The following is a 17,089-nucleotide window of genomic DNA, read 5'->3' on the forward strand; positions in this document are numbered from 1 at the left end:
TTTGCCTCAAAAATGTTGCTTCTTTTTGCTCAAAACCTGTTGCATTACATTAGCTGCTAAGAGTTTTAATGCAACACAGTTTCCTATGGACCAGACTCCAGCCATTTTGTTTTATTAAAATAGTATACGTATACTAGCTGTATATTTTGGATTCAAATAATGACGATAACGTTATTATCTCAACCTTGTTAAATTACTTTTGACGTTGATTTTAGTTTCGGCCGAAATTGTTCCTACTTTACTGCGTGTTTTCCGGACAATTAATGATGTAACACAGTCTGTCTCGCAAACATCCGCTGTAGTTTGCAGGATTATGAAAGCATGACTAGTGACTACGTTGTAACTGCGCTAGTGTGAACAGGCAGATGGCCTTGTTTGGATGGCTTATTTAGCACCTCGGCTGGGACAGTCACGCGTCTTTATCCCCGGTGTGTCCGCATTCAGACTCCTCGGTACGCTCGGGATGGCTGACATGGGTCTGGCGGGGAGTCGTTCCCCGCTGGAGCGGCTCGACTTCGACAACGTCGCCCTCAAGAAACTTCCCCTGGACTCGTCCGAGGAGCCGGGGCAGCGTCAGGTGAAAGGAGCGTGTTTCTCTCTGGTGAAGCCGCAGCCGCTGACCAAGCCTCGGTTCGTGGCTGTGTCCCACGAAGCCCTGGCGCTGCTGGGGCTCAGCGGAGAGGAGGTCATGAACGATCCGCTCGGGCCAGAGTATCTTAGCGGATCCAAAGTCATGCCCGGATCCGAGCCCGCAGCACACTGCTACTGCGGCCACCAGTTCGGCCAGTTCGCCGGGCAGCTGGGCGACGGGGCAGCCTGCTACTTGGGGGAGGTGAAGGTGCCACCGGGCCAAGATCCCGAACTGCTGCGGGAAAACCCGAGCGGCCGGTGGGAGATTCAGGTGAAAGGAGCTGGATTGACTCCTTTTTCCAGGTACCGGGGGTTGTTGTTGTTTTTTGAGTCAGTTTGTGTGCTAGCAATATTATTTTGCCTAAACTCTTTATATGAAAAAAACAAAACAGAGATGTTAGCTAGGGCTGGGCAATATATCGTGATATGAGACTAGATATCGTCTTAGATTTTGGATATCGTGATATGACATAAGTGTTGTCTTTTTCTGGTTTTAAAGGCTGCATTACAGTAAAGTGATGTACTTTTCTGAACTTACCAGACTGATAGCAGTTCTATTATTTTATTTTCCTCACTTAGACATTATGTCCACATTACTGATGATTATTTATCTAAAATCTAAGTGTGAAGATAATTGGTTAAAGCACCAATTGTCAACCCTAGAATATCGATATCGAGGTATTTGGTCAAGAATATCGTGATATCTGATCTGATCTGATCTTTTTCCCTATCGCCCAGCCCTAATGTGAACCAATGGGAAATGACCCTTGCTTTGTAAGTTATACAGATCATTTAAAAGAGCAGATGTGGTTGAAGAGTGTCCGATGAGTAGAGGGCCTGTTACAATTTTTACACATTTTAGATGTGGGTTGTCTGGCATAACTATCTGGATAATCAGAAAAATGTACCTTTTCTTTGTGACGCTCTATCTAGTCTGTCCTCCATAGAACAGCTGATGGGCGTAAGGTCCTGCGCTCCAGTATAAGAGAGTTCCTGTGCAGCGAGGTGATGTTCTTCCTGGGTGTTCCCACCACCAGAGCGGGCTCCGTGGTGACCTCAGACAGCAAGGTAGTACGAGATGTGTACTACAGCGGGAACCCTCGCCATGAGAGGTGCTCTGTGGTCGTCCGAATTGCTCCCACCTTCCTCAGGCGAGTCAGTGCACACATTGTTCCCCCACCCCCCCCATTCATCTATGGCGGATGTCTGAGCTTCTCGAGACGCAAACGCAAGAGCTGTTTGTCTTAGTTCTGCGCTCTCTGAGCAGGTTTGGATCCTTTGAGATCTTCAAGCGCGCCGACGAGCACACGGGCCGCCAGGGGCCCAGCTACGGACGTGATGAGATCCGAGGTCAGATGCTGGATTATGTCATTGAGATGTTTTACCCTGAGATCCAGCAGAATCACCCAGATAGGGTGGAGAGGAACGTGGCTTTCTTCAAAGAGGTCAGGGCACACTCTCTCCCATGCAAATTTATACTATACATATTTGAGCCAGGGAAATTGCACTTTTGTAGTGAATATAGGGCTAATATGTTTTCCAAGGTTTACTCAAAGTAAGTAGCCAATTCAAGACCTGACCTTGCAGTTTGGAGCCAAGAACATTTGGATCCTCTTATCCCGTTAAGCTGCTGTGGAGAGTTCAGGGACATGTGCTGAGTCACTGTGACATGCTCAATGTGAGATTAGGCATTAAACTCTGGATAGATACTTTTGACATTTTCCTCATCTAATTGGTAAGAAATTGCAGCTATTTTTTTGGAATGTTAGATCACTGTCTTCTCCCTGTTTGTAGGTGATGCGCCGCACGGCTCGACTCGTGGCTCTATGGCAGTGTGTAGGTTTCTGCCACGGAGTCCTGAACACAGACAACATGAGCATCCTGGGACTCACGCTGGACTATGGTCCATACGGCTTCATGGACAGGTCAGACATTTGCATTTGAGTATTTTTGGCCAGTCGGTCTGATTGATCCTACAGTCATTCTGTTGGTCCTGTATGGTTCATGGTTATTTTAATAGTTGAGTCAAAAGAGCCTTCTTCTTTTGCTGCAGCATAGGGCTGTGCAATCAATCGAAATGTTAATCGCGATTACGATTTTGGCTCCTAACGATCACAAAAAACAGAGTACTTGAGAAAAAAGATTATTTTGCACATGAAGTTTTGCAGCTAAACTCTTATTTTATCTTGTGCTCTGAATTAGAAAAAAAAAAAACGGCAAAAGTATTATGAGGAATTTCACAGTTCTAAGGGATTTCACTGTTGATCTGTTTAACTGTTTCATTTTTTTCAAGTTCATAAAATGCAACATGAAATGAGTAATTGGGATTTCAGTGTGTTTTTTGTTTTTTGTTTTTTTAAATCATCAGCATCATTGCAGCAGCATCATCATCATCCAGGAGTCTGTTGCAATAATAGTGAAACAGTAATCATAATACATGTTGTTGTTGGTTTGAAGTCTCCATCACTCATCAGATTATAGAAAAACAGTTTACCTCATCCCTCTCAGGTTTGATCCAGATTTCATTTGCAATGCCTCCGACAACTCCGGCCGGTACTCCTACCAGGCCCAGCCAGCTATCTGCAGGTGGAACCTGGTGAAGCTGGCGGAGGCTCTCGCTCCAGAGCTGCCCCCCGACCGGGCTGAGGCCGTCATGGACGAGTACCTGGACCTGTACAACGGCTTCTACCTGGAGAACATGAGGAAGAAGCTGGGCCTATTGAAGAAGGACGAGCCCGAGGACGAGATCCTGATCACTGAGCTGCTGCAGACCATGCACAACACAGGTGGGGGAGCAGGATATATATATATATATATATATATATATATATATATATATATATATAGCTCAAAACCTCTGTGGTAGTTCCTGCCACACTTGGTGTCAGGACCACATTTTGACACACTCACACAGACACACAGTGCACCTACCTTGACCACATTTTTACACGCACACAAACACAGTAAATACCAGCCACGGTGCTGCTAACCTTTTCTGTTCCCCTGCTGCAGGTGCTGACTTCACCAACACCTTCCGTAGCTTGAGTCAGATTTCCTGTCCCACTGAGGGACAAAGTGAGGAAGAAGACGAGCTTGTCAAGAAAGCCACAGACCTGCTGCTGGAGCAGTGTGCCTCCTCAGAGGAGCTCAAGGCTGCCAACAAACCCACTATGGATCCACGGTGAGCTAGCCATGCATGCTGCATATTTTACAAACCCGTTGTGTTTAGTCTATTTCATACCATCACAGAAAGGAAATGTAAATGAAAAATGGTTTTTTTTGAGTGTTTGGGAACAAAATGGTTGATGCAGCAGAAACCTAAATCCTATTTTGCTGTGGATATTCATGGTTGCCACTAGATGAATCAGAATATTTTTGGTGACAGCCTGGACCTTGATGGAGAAAAGAAGTAAGATTGCCATTATATAACTGAGCACACTCACGCTCCCCAGAACATGTTATGCGCTCATGGCCTGTCTTTTAGCACCACGCTTAGGACTATATTGGGATTTTTTTTTTTTTTTTTTTTTTTTGCCTCTTTCATGTAAAATTATAAGAAAAGCAAAATGACTAGTTAAATGTTCCAACTGTCCCAAACTTGTTTGGTGTGATGCACATTGCAGCCTCCTGGTGCCACTAGTGGGGATTTACATTATTGGTCTTGTGTACATGTGCATGTGAAAATCGATGTACCACAGTGCATCAGTTTGAGGGTTATATAGAGTCTTGATTTTTTTTTTGGTTAGTTCAGTGCAGCGGAAAATGTAAACGCAACATTGCCAAAACTGACATATCACAGTTTAAAGTTATTATGGAGAAAGTGTTAACAAACAATTTCCTTAATAATATAATATAAATTATTATATTGTATTATATTCAGCTGACACGGAGCAACATAAGCATTCATTTGGAGTTGTGATCCTGGTCTAATATGCACTTTCCTTTTAGCTGTGTTTGGCATCATAAATAATATGAATAGGTGCAGCTTTAAAGATATAATATTTAACTTAAAATGTAAAAACGACAAGACCCATGTTACATATTTTGTTGAGTTGTGTTCTTACATTATACCAAATGTTTCCAACCGAGTTCAAACCCAGAAAAAAATCTGTAATTTGGATCGAGGACAGGGTCCGTGTCATTTTGTTTGCCATCGCCTGTCAATGGCGTCATATCCCCATCCCGCGTGCGTCAAGCGTTGTGGATGTCTGCCCGAAGCTGTCATAAATTTACTTTTTTATTTTTTCTTCAGTTTTAAGCCACATTTTTACTATACACTTTTTTCGATACACTTTTTTTTTTTAAATTTTTGAACTATATTCTGTGACCGGATTAAGGATTTTAGTCACCGGACGTGCCAAACGGCGTCGGAGAAACGCTCTACTGTGAAACTGCTTTATTCAATGTTTTGACCAGTATAAATCACTGGGTCGGTTTGTTTTGAAGAGTAGGAGAACTTTGCGAATAATTTGGCTCGCAGTAAGTGGGAGAAAGTGACTGCTATGACAGCATTGCTTCGTCTTTTGTTATCGTTTTGTTTGTGAGACATCCCTAGAGGCTGAAAATTTCATATTGTACGTTAAAGGTCTTAAATGCTACTGGTCCTAAACCCTACCAGAGCTGTTTTACTTTCTGGAAGTAACTACCTGTAACTTACTGCCCCAAAGGTCGAAGGCTTATGCCATCTTGTATCTGCGACAGTCAATTTGTAATATCAAAGAAACTACTACGGTCATGGTTTTGCAACCGCAAAAGTGCCAGAGAGAATACTGTTGTTGTGTACAACAATACCATGTGGAAGGATGCTAATTATGTCTGGTCTTTTTTTGGAAGCCATAGAGGGAACATTGTGTGATGTAAACATCAGATTAGAGAAATGAGAGTAACACAACTTCATCTTTGTTTTGTGCAAGTCAAATTGAAGCCAGTGGAACAGAACCTACTAGTCAGGTTTTTGTTTAGTTCATCTTGTTACCTCAGATTCCCCATAGCGTACATAACAACAGTTAAAAGCTGGATTGCCTGCACTGGCAGCACTGGTTTGCTTTATCCAACATGCCAAAAAAAAGATGATGACTGTGTGTTTTCTGTCTGCTGTTGACAGTGAGCTGGCGATGCTGCTCTCTATGGCTCAGAGTAACCCAGCGCTGTTCCAGATGATCTCTGACCGGACGACAATTGCAAGGCAGTTGGAGAGACTCAGCAAACTGAAAGACCTGATGGAGACCAGCCAGGAAGAGCTGAAAACCCAACAGGCGGAGGAGTGGAGCCACTGGATCACACGCTATAGGTGAGACTTAGGTGTGGAGGGGAGGTGGGGGGGGAATAATGGGCAGATAGATAGATAGATAGATAGATAGATAGATAGATAGATAGATAGATAGATAGATAGATATATGTTAAGGAAATGATGGGAAAGAAAAACAGCTGGCATGTGAAACAAGCCTAGAGGGTGGAGGAACTGCATGGACCGGATAAGAGATTTGTGGGTGGATGGTGATGGGTGGAAGTGTGACTGATGAAGGGGTCGGACGGAGAGAAAGAAGAGGAAACGGGGGGGGGGGGTGTTGAGTCTGACATTGCTCTGCTCTCCGACTGAGCCTTTTGTGTTACCACTGCGAGCAGGAAGCGTCTGGCTCGGGAGATGGAAGGCCAGAGCGACGCGCGGGCCGCGCAGGAGGAGAGGGTGACGGTGATGGACAGCGCCAACCCTCGTGTGGTGCTCAGGAACTACATCGCCCAGAATGCAATTGAGGCCGCTGAGAATGGAGACTTCTCTGAGGTCAGGACTCAACACTTTCGTACGCCCGAATGTTTACCCCAGCTGTGTTTTAGTTGTGCACCCAGGTTGGAAATATAATCAAAACGTTACAAAACACAACTGGGTGGTGATGGCGCAGTGGATATGACACAAGCCTTTGGTGTGGGAGATCTGGGTTCAATTCCCAATGTGTCCCTGAGCAAGACACTTAACCCATAGTTGCTCCAGAGGCATGCGGCATTTGACATGTATAGCAATTGTACGTCGCTTTGGATAAAAGCGTCAGCTAAATGACGTGTAATGTCATTTCAAAGTAGTGATACAAAGATTAGAATGCACCTAAATTACACTTCCCTTTTGCTCTCTTCCGCTTCAGTTTTTCCGCTTTCACTTTGTTTACCAGCTCTCATTTCCCCTCTGTGCTGCAGGTCCAGCGAGTCCTCAAGGTTCTGGAGAAGCCCTTCTCTTCGCAGCCAGGTCTGGAGCTTCCTGCATGGGTGGGCGGGGGCCCGGCCACCGAACGGGGCGTGAGGGATGAAGGGGAGGAGCAACTGCGAGAGTCTGCATCCACAGCCAGGAGTCCTGTTCCCTACGACAGCAAGCCCCCAGCTTGGGCCCATGAAATCTGTGTCACATGATCTTCATAATAACTTCCTTGATTGTTCGCTTTCCTGCCTAAAATGATAAGAGAGTTGATTGGTCTTTTAGTTCATATCTGTGCACCTTCTAGGTCTCTCCCCCCTCACTGTACCAACTCTCTGTTACTTTGGCGGGCAGCGTCAGGGAAGTTAGCATGAGGCACGACACCCCATCGGCTACCTAGCTGATAACAAGGCAGACAGGGAGCGAGTTGAGTTTAGTGGTACCAATGCATCCAGATACAAATAGGATGTTATGTCAGGTGAAAATCTTTTTACCGTATCTGAAATGTGCCAGGGAGTGGCTTTGAAGTGATTACTATCTCCCATTGTTTGACATTTCTGCTTAAATCGTTATGTTACAGTGTGCTTTAACATCAGAAGTGACTTAATATGAGGCATTTGATAGATATTTTTAAGGGGGAATTCTTGTGGAGGCCGTTGAATGAAAGATATAAAAAAAAAAAAAAAAAACTGGCACATAACAAAAGTAACAAAATACATCCAAATGACTTTACAAAGATGGTCCTCAGCTCATTCACTGCCTGCCTGGTGTTTGGCTAGCTATTAATGACGACTCAGACAATAAGTCCTACAGTGACCTGTCTGACTCCGACAAACTGTAAGGTGTCACACATATACCAAAGTGTGAGAGTGTGAGAGTGTGAGAGTGAGTGAGAGAGTGTGTTTGCACTTGATCCAATAAGCCGCAGTACATAAACACGCACAATATATTCTCCTATAACCGGAAACCTTGCCTTTTCTCTCTGTCATAGCATCACTTCATAGGCTCAGAGCCACAAACATAACTTACCCCTTTTGTTACCTAACATGTTTAGCGAGCGTCAGAGTGAAACGACAGTTGATCCAGAGTTGAGCAAATGAAAAATGGGAACTGCGTGTTTTGTTAACTATTTTAGTCAGGTTGTGACTATGCAAACTTCAAAAGGGAAGTTTATTGTAGATTGTGCCACAAATGTGATGCCATCATGCAAAAAAAAAAAACATTCACCACCATTCATGGATATATTTTTTTTAACCAGAATCAAGCTGTCGGTTTGGCAGATACATTCAGATTTGTTGTCAAAATTAGGCCGTTAAACTTTCACACACACACACAAAGTGACAAATATGGACCATGACATTTGTTTGAGTTTTATTTTCCTCTCACTAAATATGAAACACATTGTTGATATGTTCCTCAGCTATAGCCTAATAAACTGAGCAGTCAATACACAATGTTTCCTCTTTATTTTGTGCCAGATAACTATCTACCTACCAAAGCTGCCTTTTCATGTCATGAACTGAACTCACCTCCACATTTCTCTTTGCATAACATGTTTAATTGTTGCCATTAGATTACTCTTCTACTCCGATAATAGACTGATCTTTAAACTGATTGTGTAAATCTCATAAAGACCGAGCTGACACAACCTGACTGGTTATAACACCACTGCTTCCTTGTTCTGTTGTCCTGGACGCGTACGTGAAACGTACGTCTAGTATTTCTGTAACCCAGTAGTTGTGTGTCTACAACCCAGGGCGTCGGTACAATGTTCACGTCCCGGCACGTCTCAAACATTCCCTTAACACTACTCATGCTCCAAACCCTGAGGAACACAGGGTTGCCATTTAAAGGACAGCGCATATTGACAACTTGTCCTAATTGTGCGCACAACGCATTTCAAAGCAATGTTGTTAGCCCAGTCTCGTATTACTCGCATTCCATTCTCCTTTTCACCTTTAATTGTAGGCTCCTCTCAGGACTCGGGAGTGGCTTTGGGTGACCTCAGGGTGCGCCTGACACGCAGAGGCTGCGCAATGATCGAGGCTAGATATAGTGCTTAGGTAGGATCTGGGACAATGGGTGTGTAGAGACGGATGAGACAAAACAACCAAAGAAGGACCTCCCCTTGACTAGTTTTATTTTTTATTTTTTTTTAATAGAATAGGATGTCTAAGCGAGTCAGGCCCGGCTATTACCGCCAGGAAGTCAACAAAACCTCATGGGAAGTACCGGAGCGGTACCGGGAGCTGAAGCAGGTGGGGACCGGGGCGTACGGGACGGTGTGGTAAGTCAATTCTGCGAAACTTGGGGACGCTATATAACTCTGATCGTACGGCGGGTGTGTGTGCGTGTGTGTGCGTATGTGTGTGGGGAGCACGGTAACAAAGAAAGCGACGGAACAGATGGTGCCATACAGGGCAGCAGCCGCACTGTGCCACAGTCAAACAAAAGAAGAAAAAAAGTGCCTGCGCTCCGCTGAACACATGCTGCTTCACTTCCTGATATGATGGAGACACTTGCACCGATACCTTCGCTGTGACCACAGCTACCGTGTCGTCTTTAGCAACCCCCCAGGGGTTATTGAATTATGAAAAGCGCAGGCTGGTTAATTCCGGGTGAAACAGCCTCGGTGCGCTCAGCCAAGTTTACTGATACGGCTTACAACAAATTAAAAAAAGCAGCTTCTCAAGCGCCATATAGGCTAGGCTACTTCTGTGCGTCTCGCAGCGTGATACGGCCCCTTTGTTATCAATGATTAACGGTGTCTGTGGGCGGATACCACCCTGCCCTACAGCCGAATCAATGTAGCTTAATAACACATGATCAACTCTGAGAAATTGGGGTCGGATTCAAGCTGGAGATGGAGCCTCCTGCTACAGCTATATAACTGAGGGAAATGGATAGGCAGGGGCCTCTGTGTGTGTGTGTGTGTGTGTGTGTGTGTGTGTGTGTGTGTGTGTGTGTGTGTGTGTGTGTGTGTGTGTTCTCGTTTAACTTTATTCGTGGGGTCCAAAGACAGGGAATACAGTATTCTTGTGGGGTCCGGACAGCTTTGTGGGTCCAAAATGCTGGACCCCACAACTTTAAAGGGCTGTTTGAGGGTTAAGACTTGGTTTTATGATTAGGGTTAGAATTAGGTTATGGTGAGGGAAGGGTTAAGGTTAGGCATTTAGTTGTGATGGTTAAGGTTAGGGTAAGGGGCCTGGCAATGCATTATGTCAATGACGGGTCCCCACAAAGATAGTGAAACGCAGTGTGTGTGTGTGTGTGTGTGTGTGTGTGCGTGCATGCGTGCATGCCTGTGAGATAAGAGAAAGACAGATCTTCATCCACTCAGATCAGAGGATGGGAGAGATGTCATTTTCTTTCCCCTGATCACAGTGAAAGTTCCTAGATTGGTTCATGATTTCCCCATATTGTTCATGTTTCACACCAGCTAACATTCGGTGGATATATATATGACATATTTCATCTCTCACCCTCAGCTCAGCAGTGGACTCCAGAACAGGAACCAAAGTGGCAATCAAGAAGCTGTACAGACCTTTCCAGTCGGAGCTCTTCGCCAAGCGGGCCTACAGGGAGCTGAGGCTTCTCAAACACATGAAACATGAAAATGTGAGCGTCAGCATTATCCGTAGTAGCCCTCAGGGCTGCAGGACTATTTCTTTTTACACCAGTGGAATTAGAACAGGCAGCACTTCTTTGTTTAAAAAAAAAATGAACCAAAAGTGTAACTTATTGTATATTTCTGTCTGGTGCAGGTGATTGGCCTATACGATGTGTTTACTGCTGACCTCTCTCTGGACAGATTCCATGACTTGTAAGCTTTTGGCCAAATTATTTCAAAGTGGCATCCTGTTTGGGAAGTATCCCACTCATAATGTTTCCCTTCTTCTTCAAGTTATCTGGTGATGCCGTTCATGGGGACAGATCTGGGGAAGCTGATGAAGATGCAGAGGCTGTCAGAGGAGAAAATTCAGTATTTGGTTTATCAGATGCTCAAAGGGCTTAAGGTGGAGAGCTCTACTTTGATAGTACATTGTGGACAATTTATCTCTTTACTACTTTTGAGTTTATTTTAGCAAAAAGATCACGGTTTCACGGTATTGCGGCATTGCTATTATAGCTTTAAAATGTATTATTTTGAAATGTCCATTGGACACAATGTATTTTATTTTAAACACACTGGCAGGGAGACAGATTTCTAAACTGCACTTTCTGTCCTTGATGACTCAGCTCGTACCGCAGGAACGGTATGACGGAAAAGTTTAGTGGTTTAGAAACTGTGACTTTTGGAAACCGCACTATACCTTGAAACCGGTGACCGACCCATGCCTAGTTTATTTGTTTTGTTGATTAAATCCCTGTTATATTCTTTTATTGCAGTATATTCATTCTGCTGGTATCATCCACAGGGTAAGTTGTCTTTTATTTATATATATATATATATATATATATATATATATATATATATATATATATACACGGTAATATTTCCACCATACAGTATGTGTGAGATAAAGATTGTGTTCACACATTGTTATATCTAGTTTTAAAAGGAGTTGGCGTTTCCTGCACAAACGTATACCCTCCCCCATTTTATTACACTATTATGACTGGCTTTGAGTTTCCTCTTGCTTCTCATTTTTTTTAGGATCTCAAACCAGGAAATCTCGCCATCAACCAAGACTGTGAGCTCAAGGTACACTTTACCTACACAAAACCATCGCGCGTCTTCATTTTATGATGTTTCTGTTTATGGAGTTCAAGTTTAAAAGGGACAGCTGTGTAATGTAACTAAGTACATTTACAGCCACCTTCTACTTCTACTCCACTATATTTCAGAGAGAGAAATATTGTGCTTTTATCTGTTACAGCTTTTGTTACTAGTGACTTTATAAGTTATGAGTTTTGCACACAAAACACATGTAGTTTATTAAATAAGATGTTTTATTATAAATCAAACTACCCAACAATATACAGGCCTACAATTCCAGCTGAAATGATTAGCCGATTAAACACTTAGTTGATTGACAGAACTTTTTTTAATTGTTTCCACTTTCTAAAAAAAGAATTTTCTGCATGGAGTACTTTTACTTTTAATACTTTAAGTACATTTCCCTGTTCATTCTTGCAGACTTTTACTTAAGTAAAATTTCCAATGCTTAACAGAGTAGTTTTACAGTGTGGTATTAGTACTTTTACTTAGGTGCAGTAAAGGATCTGGATACTTCTTCCACCTCTGAAAAGGGGCAATCTGTAAAATCAGTGCATTGCCCAGAATTGTGTGAATTTGTTTATTTTGCACAATAAAATCAAGACAACAGTAACACAGGAAAATGAACTAATAAAAAATAAAGATTGTGCAGGTGTGATCCCGTCGACCCATGCAACCTTTTGTTTTTCTGGGTCAAAATGAAAAATTCAAACTTATTTTCAACGTTTTGGTCTCTTTTCCTGATGTTTTTGTCACTTTTCCCGTTTTTTTTCCCACGTTTTTGAAGTTTTTTCTGACATTTTTGTCACCTTTTTCAACATTCTTTTATGAATTTATTTTCAAATGCTTTAAAATTGAATAAAACCCACAATTACTGAAAGTAGTGAACTGATCATTTATTTTACCTGTGAAGAGCGTTGTATGGAGCCATCCATGTCATATTTTTGGACAATTTGGTTGAAAGAAACCCAAAATTTCTGAAATAGAAACTTTTTGAAAATGGGTCAAATTTGACCAGAGGACAACAGGAGGGATAAGAAAACCCCTAGGGGCTTATAGAAGGAATCTCACCTAAGGAAGAGAGGAATACTATAGATAATGAACAATGTCTTGGCCAATTCTACGTTTTTTGAAACGAGTCCCTAACATCTTGTTGCCAGACCTGTAACCTCATTATGAGTCAAAATTTAAATGCTGCTGTGTCTAACTGGACTGTGTTTCATGTCGTGTTCTGTCAGATCCTGGACTTTGGTTTGGCGCGGCAGGCAGACAGCGAGATGACGGGGTATGTGGTGACTCGCTGGTACAGAGCCCCAGAGGTGATCCTGAGCTGGATGCACTACACTCAGACGGGTAATGAAGAGCTAATTAAAGAAAAAAAAAAAACACACACACTTTCACCAACGTGTCCTGTTCAGTGCTCCCCCGTTAGCACCGAATCCTCACGTTATGTTACGATGCAGCATAGTCTTGTCAGTGCTCAGGGCTTCTGCTCCAGCTCGTGATTTACTGCATTTCCCAGAATGACCTTTACAACCTGCAGTGAACAGGCAGAGGCTTGTCGCTTTCTTTTTCTCGAACATGTCTTGTGGTTGCAGTGCATTCTGGTCTGTTGAAGCTACAGTCAGTCGAGGCATATTTATTCCTCTTGTAGTGTTGGGGAGTAAATAGTTACATGTAAGGTAGGTAGGTAGTCAGGTAAGGTACTATACTAAACTAAAAAACTATAATCAGTTACAGTTACTGGGGGAAAAATGCGTAATTAAATTACAGTTATGTATGAAAATATTCATGATTACATTGGGGGTTACATCTAATTATTTTCTATAAAGCCCAGTTCTGACCAAAGATTCCAGACGAGACAAAATTGTTTTAGAACGTTGCAGGAAAGGTTTCAGTGTTCTAACCCTTGAACATTTGAAAATGTTTAACATTTGAAAACTTTTATTAGACATTTATAAAAGTAATGGCATGTAATAAGTTACATTACTTTGATAAAGTCATTGAAATAGTTACACCACTATTACATTTTGTATTGGGTAACTTGTAATCAGTAACCTTTACATTTCCAAAGTAACCTTCCCAACACTGATGATTATGAATAGTGAGTCTAGAAAACAGCTAAAACTTCATTGTAAAAATACTCCTACTACATTTTTTTGTGTCAAATTGGTAGGTTTGTGGTGTTAAAAAACATTTTGTTCGTTTAAACCAGATTGTAATAATACATATTTCCCACTAGGTGGTGATCTCTTAACACTTTACCTTATATTGCAGGTGCTTTGTTAGGGAATGCGTGCATCTTTTGCTGCTGATCGCTGGCCCACAATGTTTGCAAAATCCTCAGGATGCTAACAGAAAGTCTGAAATGTGCTGCTTTCTGTTTCTTTCTCAGTGGACATTTGGTCTGTGGGCTGCATCATGGCAGAGATGCTGCAAGGAAAACCTCTTTTTAAAGGCAGAGACCGTATCCTTTTACCTTGCTGAACCTTTTCCGCTGTGACGAGTTACATTGAGGACTATTTGTTTTGCCGAATCAATGTAAAAATTCACAATTTGACCTCTTAAATTATTTGAAAGAATTATCCTGACTGATCACATTTGACCCTTGACCCCTGTTCCTCAGACCTCGATCAGCTGACTGAGATCATGAAGCTCACAGGAACCCCAACTCAGGAATTTGTATCAAAACTACAATCTGAGGATGTGAGTCCGCAACATGCAGCACATACAGGAACTTAAAGATACACTGCCTGATTTTGTTGTAGCACCCAATCGTGCACCCAAATCCTCCAAATTTTAGGAATTGGAAACACAATTGAGCCAAATCAGTGGGTTTGTGCTGCATCAAATGCATTCATTTCTTCTCTTAGGCCAAAGGCTACATTAAAAGCCTTCCAAAAGTGGAAAAGAAAGACCTTCAAAAGGTGTTTTCCACAACTAATCCACAAGGTAGGATTTTTACCTTTTTAATTTGATCCAATTTCAGTCTGACAGTCAAGCTGTGATATGACTTACTATTTCCATTTTTGTTCTCAGCCGTGTCTGTGCTGGAGCGCATGCTATTGCTGGATCCAGAGAGCAGAGTAACCGCTGCAGATGCTCTCATGCTGCCTTACTTCACTGAGTTCAGAGAGCCAGAGGAGGAGACGGAAGCACAGCCATACGACCACTCGCTAGACAACACAGACCAGACCCTGGATCAGTGGAAACGTAAGGAGGAGCTGTTAGACTGATGGAGGGTGAAGTGGAAAAGATATTCAGATTGAAGATTTATTTATAAGGACAATGCACATTAAATGTCCCATGACATGGTGCTCTTTTATATAGACCTCAGTGGTCCCCAAATACTCTATCTGAAGTCTCTTTCATGAAATTCAAGGTGGAGGGTGGGGGTGTGGCCCTGACCAACTGCCACTTTGCTCGTTTGAAAGCCGTGATGTCTCTCTCTCTCATGGGTGGGCCAAATTATCTGGGCGGGCGAAGCAGAGAAAGGGGAGGTAACCTTGCTCCTTATGACCTCATAAGGAGCAAGATTCCAGATCGGCCCATCTGAGCTTTCATTTTCTCAAAGGCAGAGCAGGATACCCAGGGCTCGGTTTACACCTATCACCATTTCTAGCCACTGGGGGACCATAGGCAGGCTGGGGGAACGCATATTATGTTAAAAAACCTCATAAAGTGAAATTTTCATGCCATTGGACCTTTAATCAACATTTCAGTAAATGCGCCAGTGTTAGTCATTTGGCTAATTTTCAACTGTAGTCCTAGTTACCTAGAATGCATGTCTTTATGGTGGGAGGAAACCCACGCAAACACGGGGAGAACATGCAAACTCCACACAGAAAGGGATCAAAGTCCGCCCAGCCTGAGGATCTGCAGTTGCGAGGCAGCAGTGCTAACCACTGAGCCACTGTGCCGCCCTGATATGAGATGTTATGTTTTAATGATATGTTCTTTGCTTCTGTCTATAGGTCACACCTTCACAGAGATCTTGACCTTTAAACCAGTCGTGCCAGAGTCCAAAGAGACCGCACTGTAGGGAGACAAGGAGTCGGCTGTGCAGCGTGGGATCGGAACAAACTTGCATGTCTCTTTTTAATCTTGGTCTCAACTGGAAGAACTCTTTGATCACAAGGCTTAATGAATGCCTGTGAATCCAGTTCCCAATTCTCTTAAACGTGCAAGCTGCCACATTTTGGATTTCTAGTAGCTTGCTTCCTGACATTAGTATCAGACCTTTTCAGCATGTCCTACAGTGCTGAGCATGCTCGCTCAGCTGCTGTAAGTCAGGTAGTAATATTCTTTCATAAGTAACTAAATTATCAAAGAATCATGGGTTGCTTTTTTTGAGTTACTTAGTCCAATTTCAGTTTCACTTCAGTGGTACACATAAGTTGTAGGATATTTTGTCTTTTTTTTTACCAAATACAGCACTACCTAACAGCTGGTTTAAAGTTCAAATCAAGACATTTTACTTTAGAGAAAAGAAATATTGTAGTCAAACTAAATCTGAAATTCTTGACTGATCCTGGTGAAATTTGTTGTTTAAAAGGGATGCTTCGCTTGAGTCATTTGTATCAGTAAAAACATAATTTAAAGGCAATAGATCCAGGAAAATGCTGCAATGAAACGAAATGTAAAATAATGAGAATTACTTCAATTGATGTACTGTGTGTTGTGTGTTGTTTTGTGAAGTAGCTTCCCCTTCCGTGACTACGTGTCCTTAAAAGACATTTGATTGGAATTGTTGTGCGTGTGTTCGAATGTGCGTGTGTAGTCTAAACGTCTGCTCTGACCTCGTAATTCCTCCCAGTGGCCTTAAGATCACGACACAACAAAAACACTGCTGAGCTGCCAATCATACAAAATCCATCCCAGCAGGTTGTGCACAAACATTCACGTTTGAATTTCATACCAAAAACAAACTTACATCCCATTAGCTTGTTTTTTTGAAACAAAGAAAGAACAAAACACATTGTCTATGCTGACTTGTGAATTAATGTTTCTAACACTACTCGTGCTTTTTTATCATTAAAGATTCTCTTTGAAAATTGTTTTGTTTTTTTTTGGGGGTTTCTCCCAGCCATACCTGTTTAGTGTTAAAGGTGCTCTTTGAATGCTTTTATATAGACCTTAGTGGTCCCCTAATACTGCCTAATAGCCACTGGGGGACCATAGGCAGGCTGGGGGAACTTATATTAATGTTAAAAAACCTCATAAAGTGAAATGTTCATGCCATGGGACCTTTAAATGTGCTGTAGGTAGGATTGTGAAGATTCAGGACTTAGCCAAAGAATTTGAACATTGACAACTTCTCAGTCCCTCCCCCCTTTCCGCTAAAGCTCAAAAAGTTCTTCTAAGCCCCTCCCCCCACAAGGGAGAATGAATGCGTGTGCATGAGCAGTGATTAGACCCCCCCGCCCCTCCCCTTTTGCCCTGATTGGTGCATCTTAACAGGGAACAGTGGATTTTTGCAAATCGCACTACAGGCTGTAGTTGGTGTCGGAGGAGCCAGATTTTTTTTAAATGACATGCTTCATGTAGTTCTACTG

General features: G+C 42.6%; 2 protein-coding genes across 2 annotated transcripts; both read left to right on the top strand.

The window, feature by feature from the left end:
- The first annotated feature begins 104 nt into the window (after positions 1 to 104).
- selenoo1 (selenoprotein O1) lies at positions 105 to 8,268 on the top strand. The gene is made up of 9 exons (XM_039807794.1): positions 105 to 933; positions 1,578 to 1,781; positions 1,898 to 2,075; positions 2,425 to 2,555; positions 3,139 to 3,416; positions 3,643 to 3,811; positions 5,735 to 5,920; positions 6,256 to 6,412; positions 6,820 to 8,268. Exons 1-9 carry the CDS (start codon positions 380 to 382, stop codon positions 7,036 to 7,038), a joined length of 2,076 nt encoding a protein of 691 aa, XP_039663728.1. The 5' UTR covers positions 105 to 379; the 3' UTR covers positions 7,039 to 8,268.
- A 228-nt stretch (positions 8,269 to 8,496) lies between these two features.
- On the top strand, positions 8,497 to 16,588 carry mapk12a (mitogen-activated protein kinase 12a). Its single transcript, XM_039807796.1, has 13 exons — positions 8,497 to 8,877; positions 8,977 to 9,101; positions 10,303 to 10,432; positions 10,579 to 10,637; positions 10,719 to 10,830; positions 11,204 to 11,233; positions 11,472 to 11,519; positions 12,773 to 12,887; positions 13,930 to 14,001; positions 14,161 to 14,240; positions 14,408 to 14,486; positions 14,574 to 14,747; positions 15,509 to 16,588. The coding sequence occupies exons 2-13, from the start codon at positions 8,983 to 8,985 to the stop codon at positions 15,574 to 15,576; spliced, it is 1,086 nt and encodes a 361-aa protein (XP_039663730.1). The 5' UTR covers positions 8,497 to 8,877; positions 8,977 to 8,982; the 3' UTR covers positions 15,577 to 16,588.
- The last annotated feature ends 501 nt before the right edge of the window (positions 16,589 to 17,089 follow it).

This window comes from Perca fluviatilis, chromosome 8 (assembly GCF_010015445.1).
Source record: "Perca fluviatilis chromosome 8, GENO_Pfluv_1.0, whole genome shotgun sequence".
NCBI lineage: Eukaryota > Metazoa > Chordata > Actinopteri > Perciformes > Percidae > Perca > Perca fluviatilis.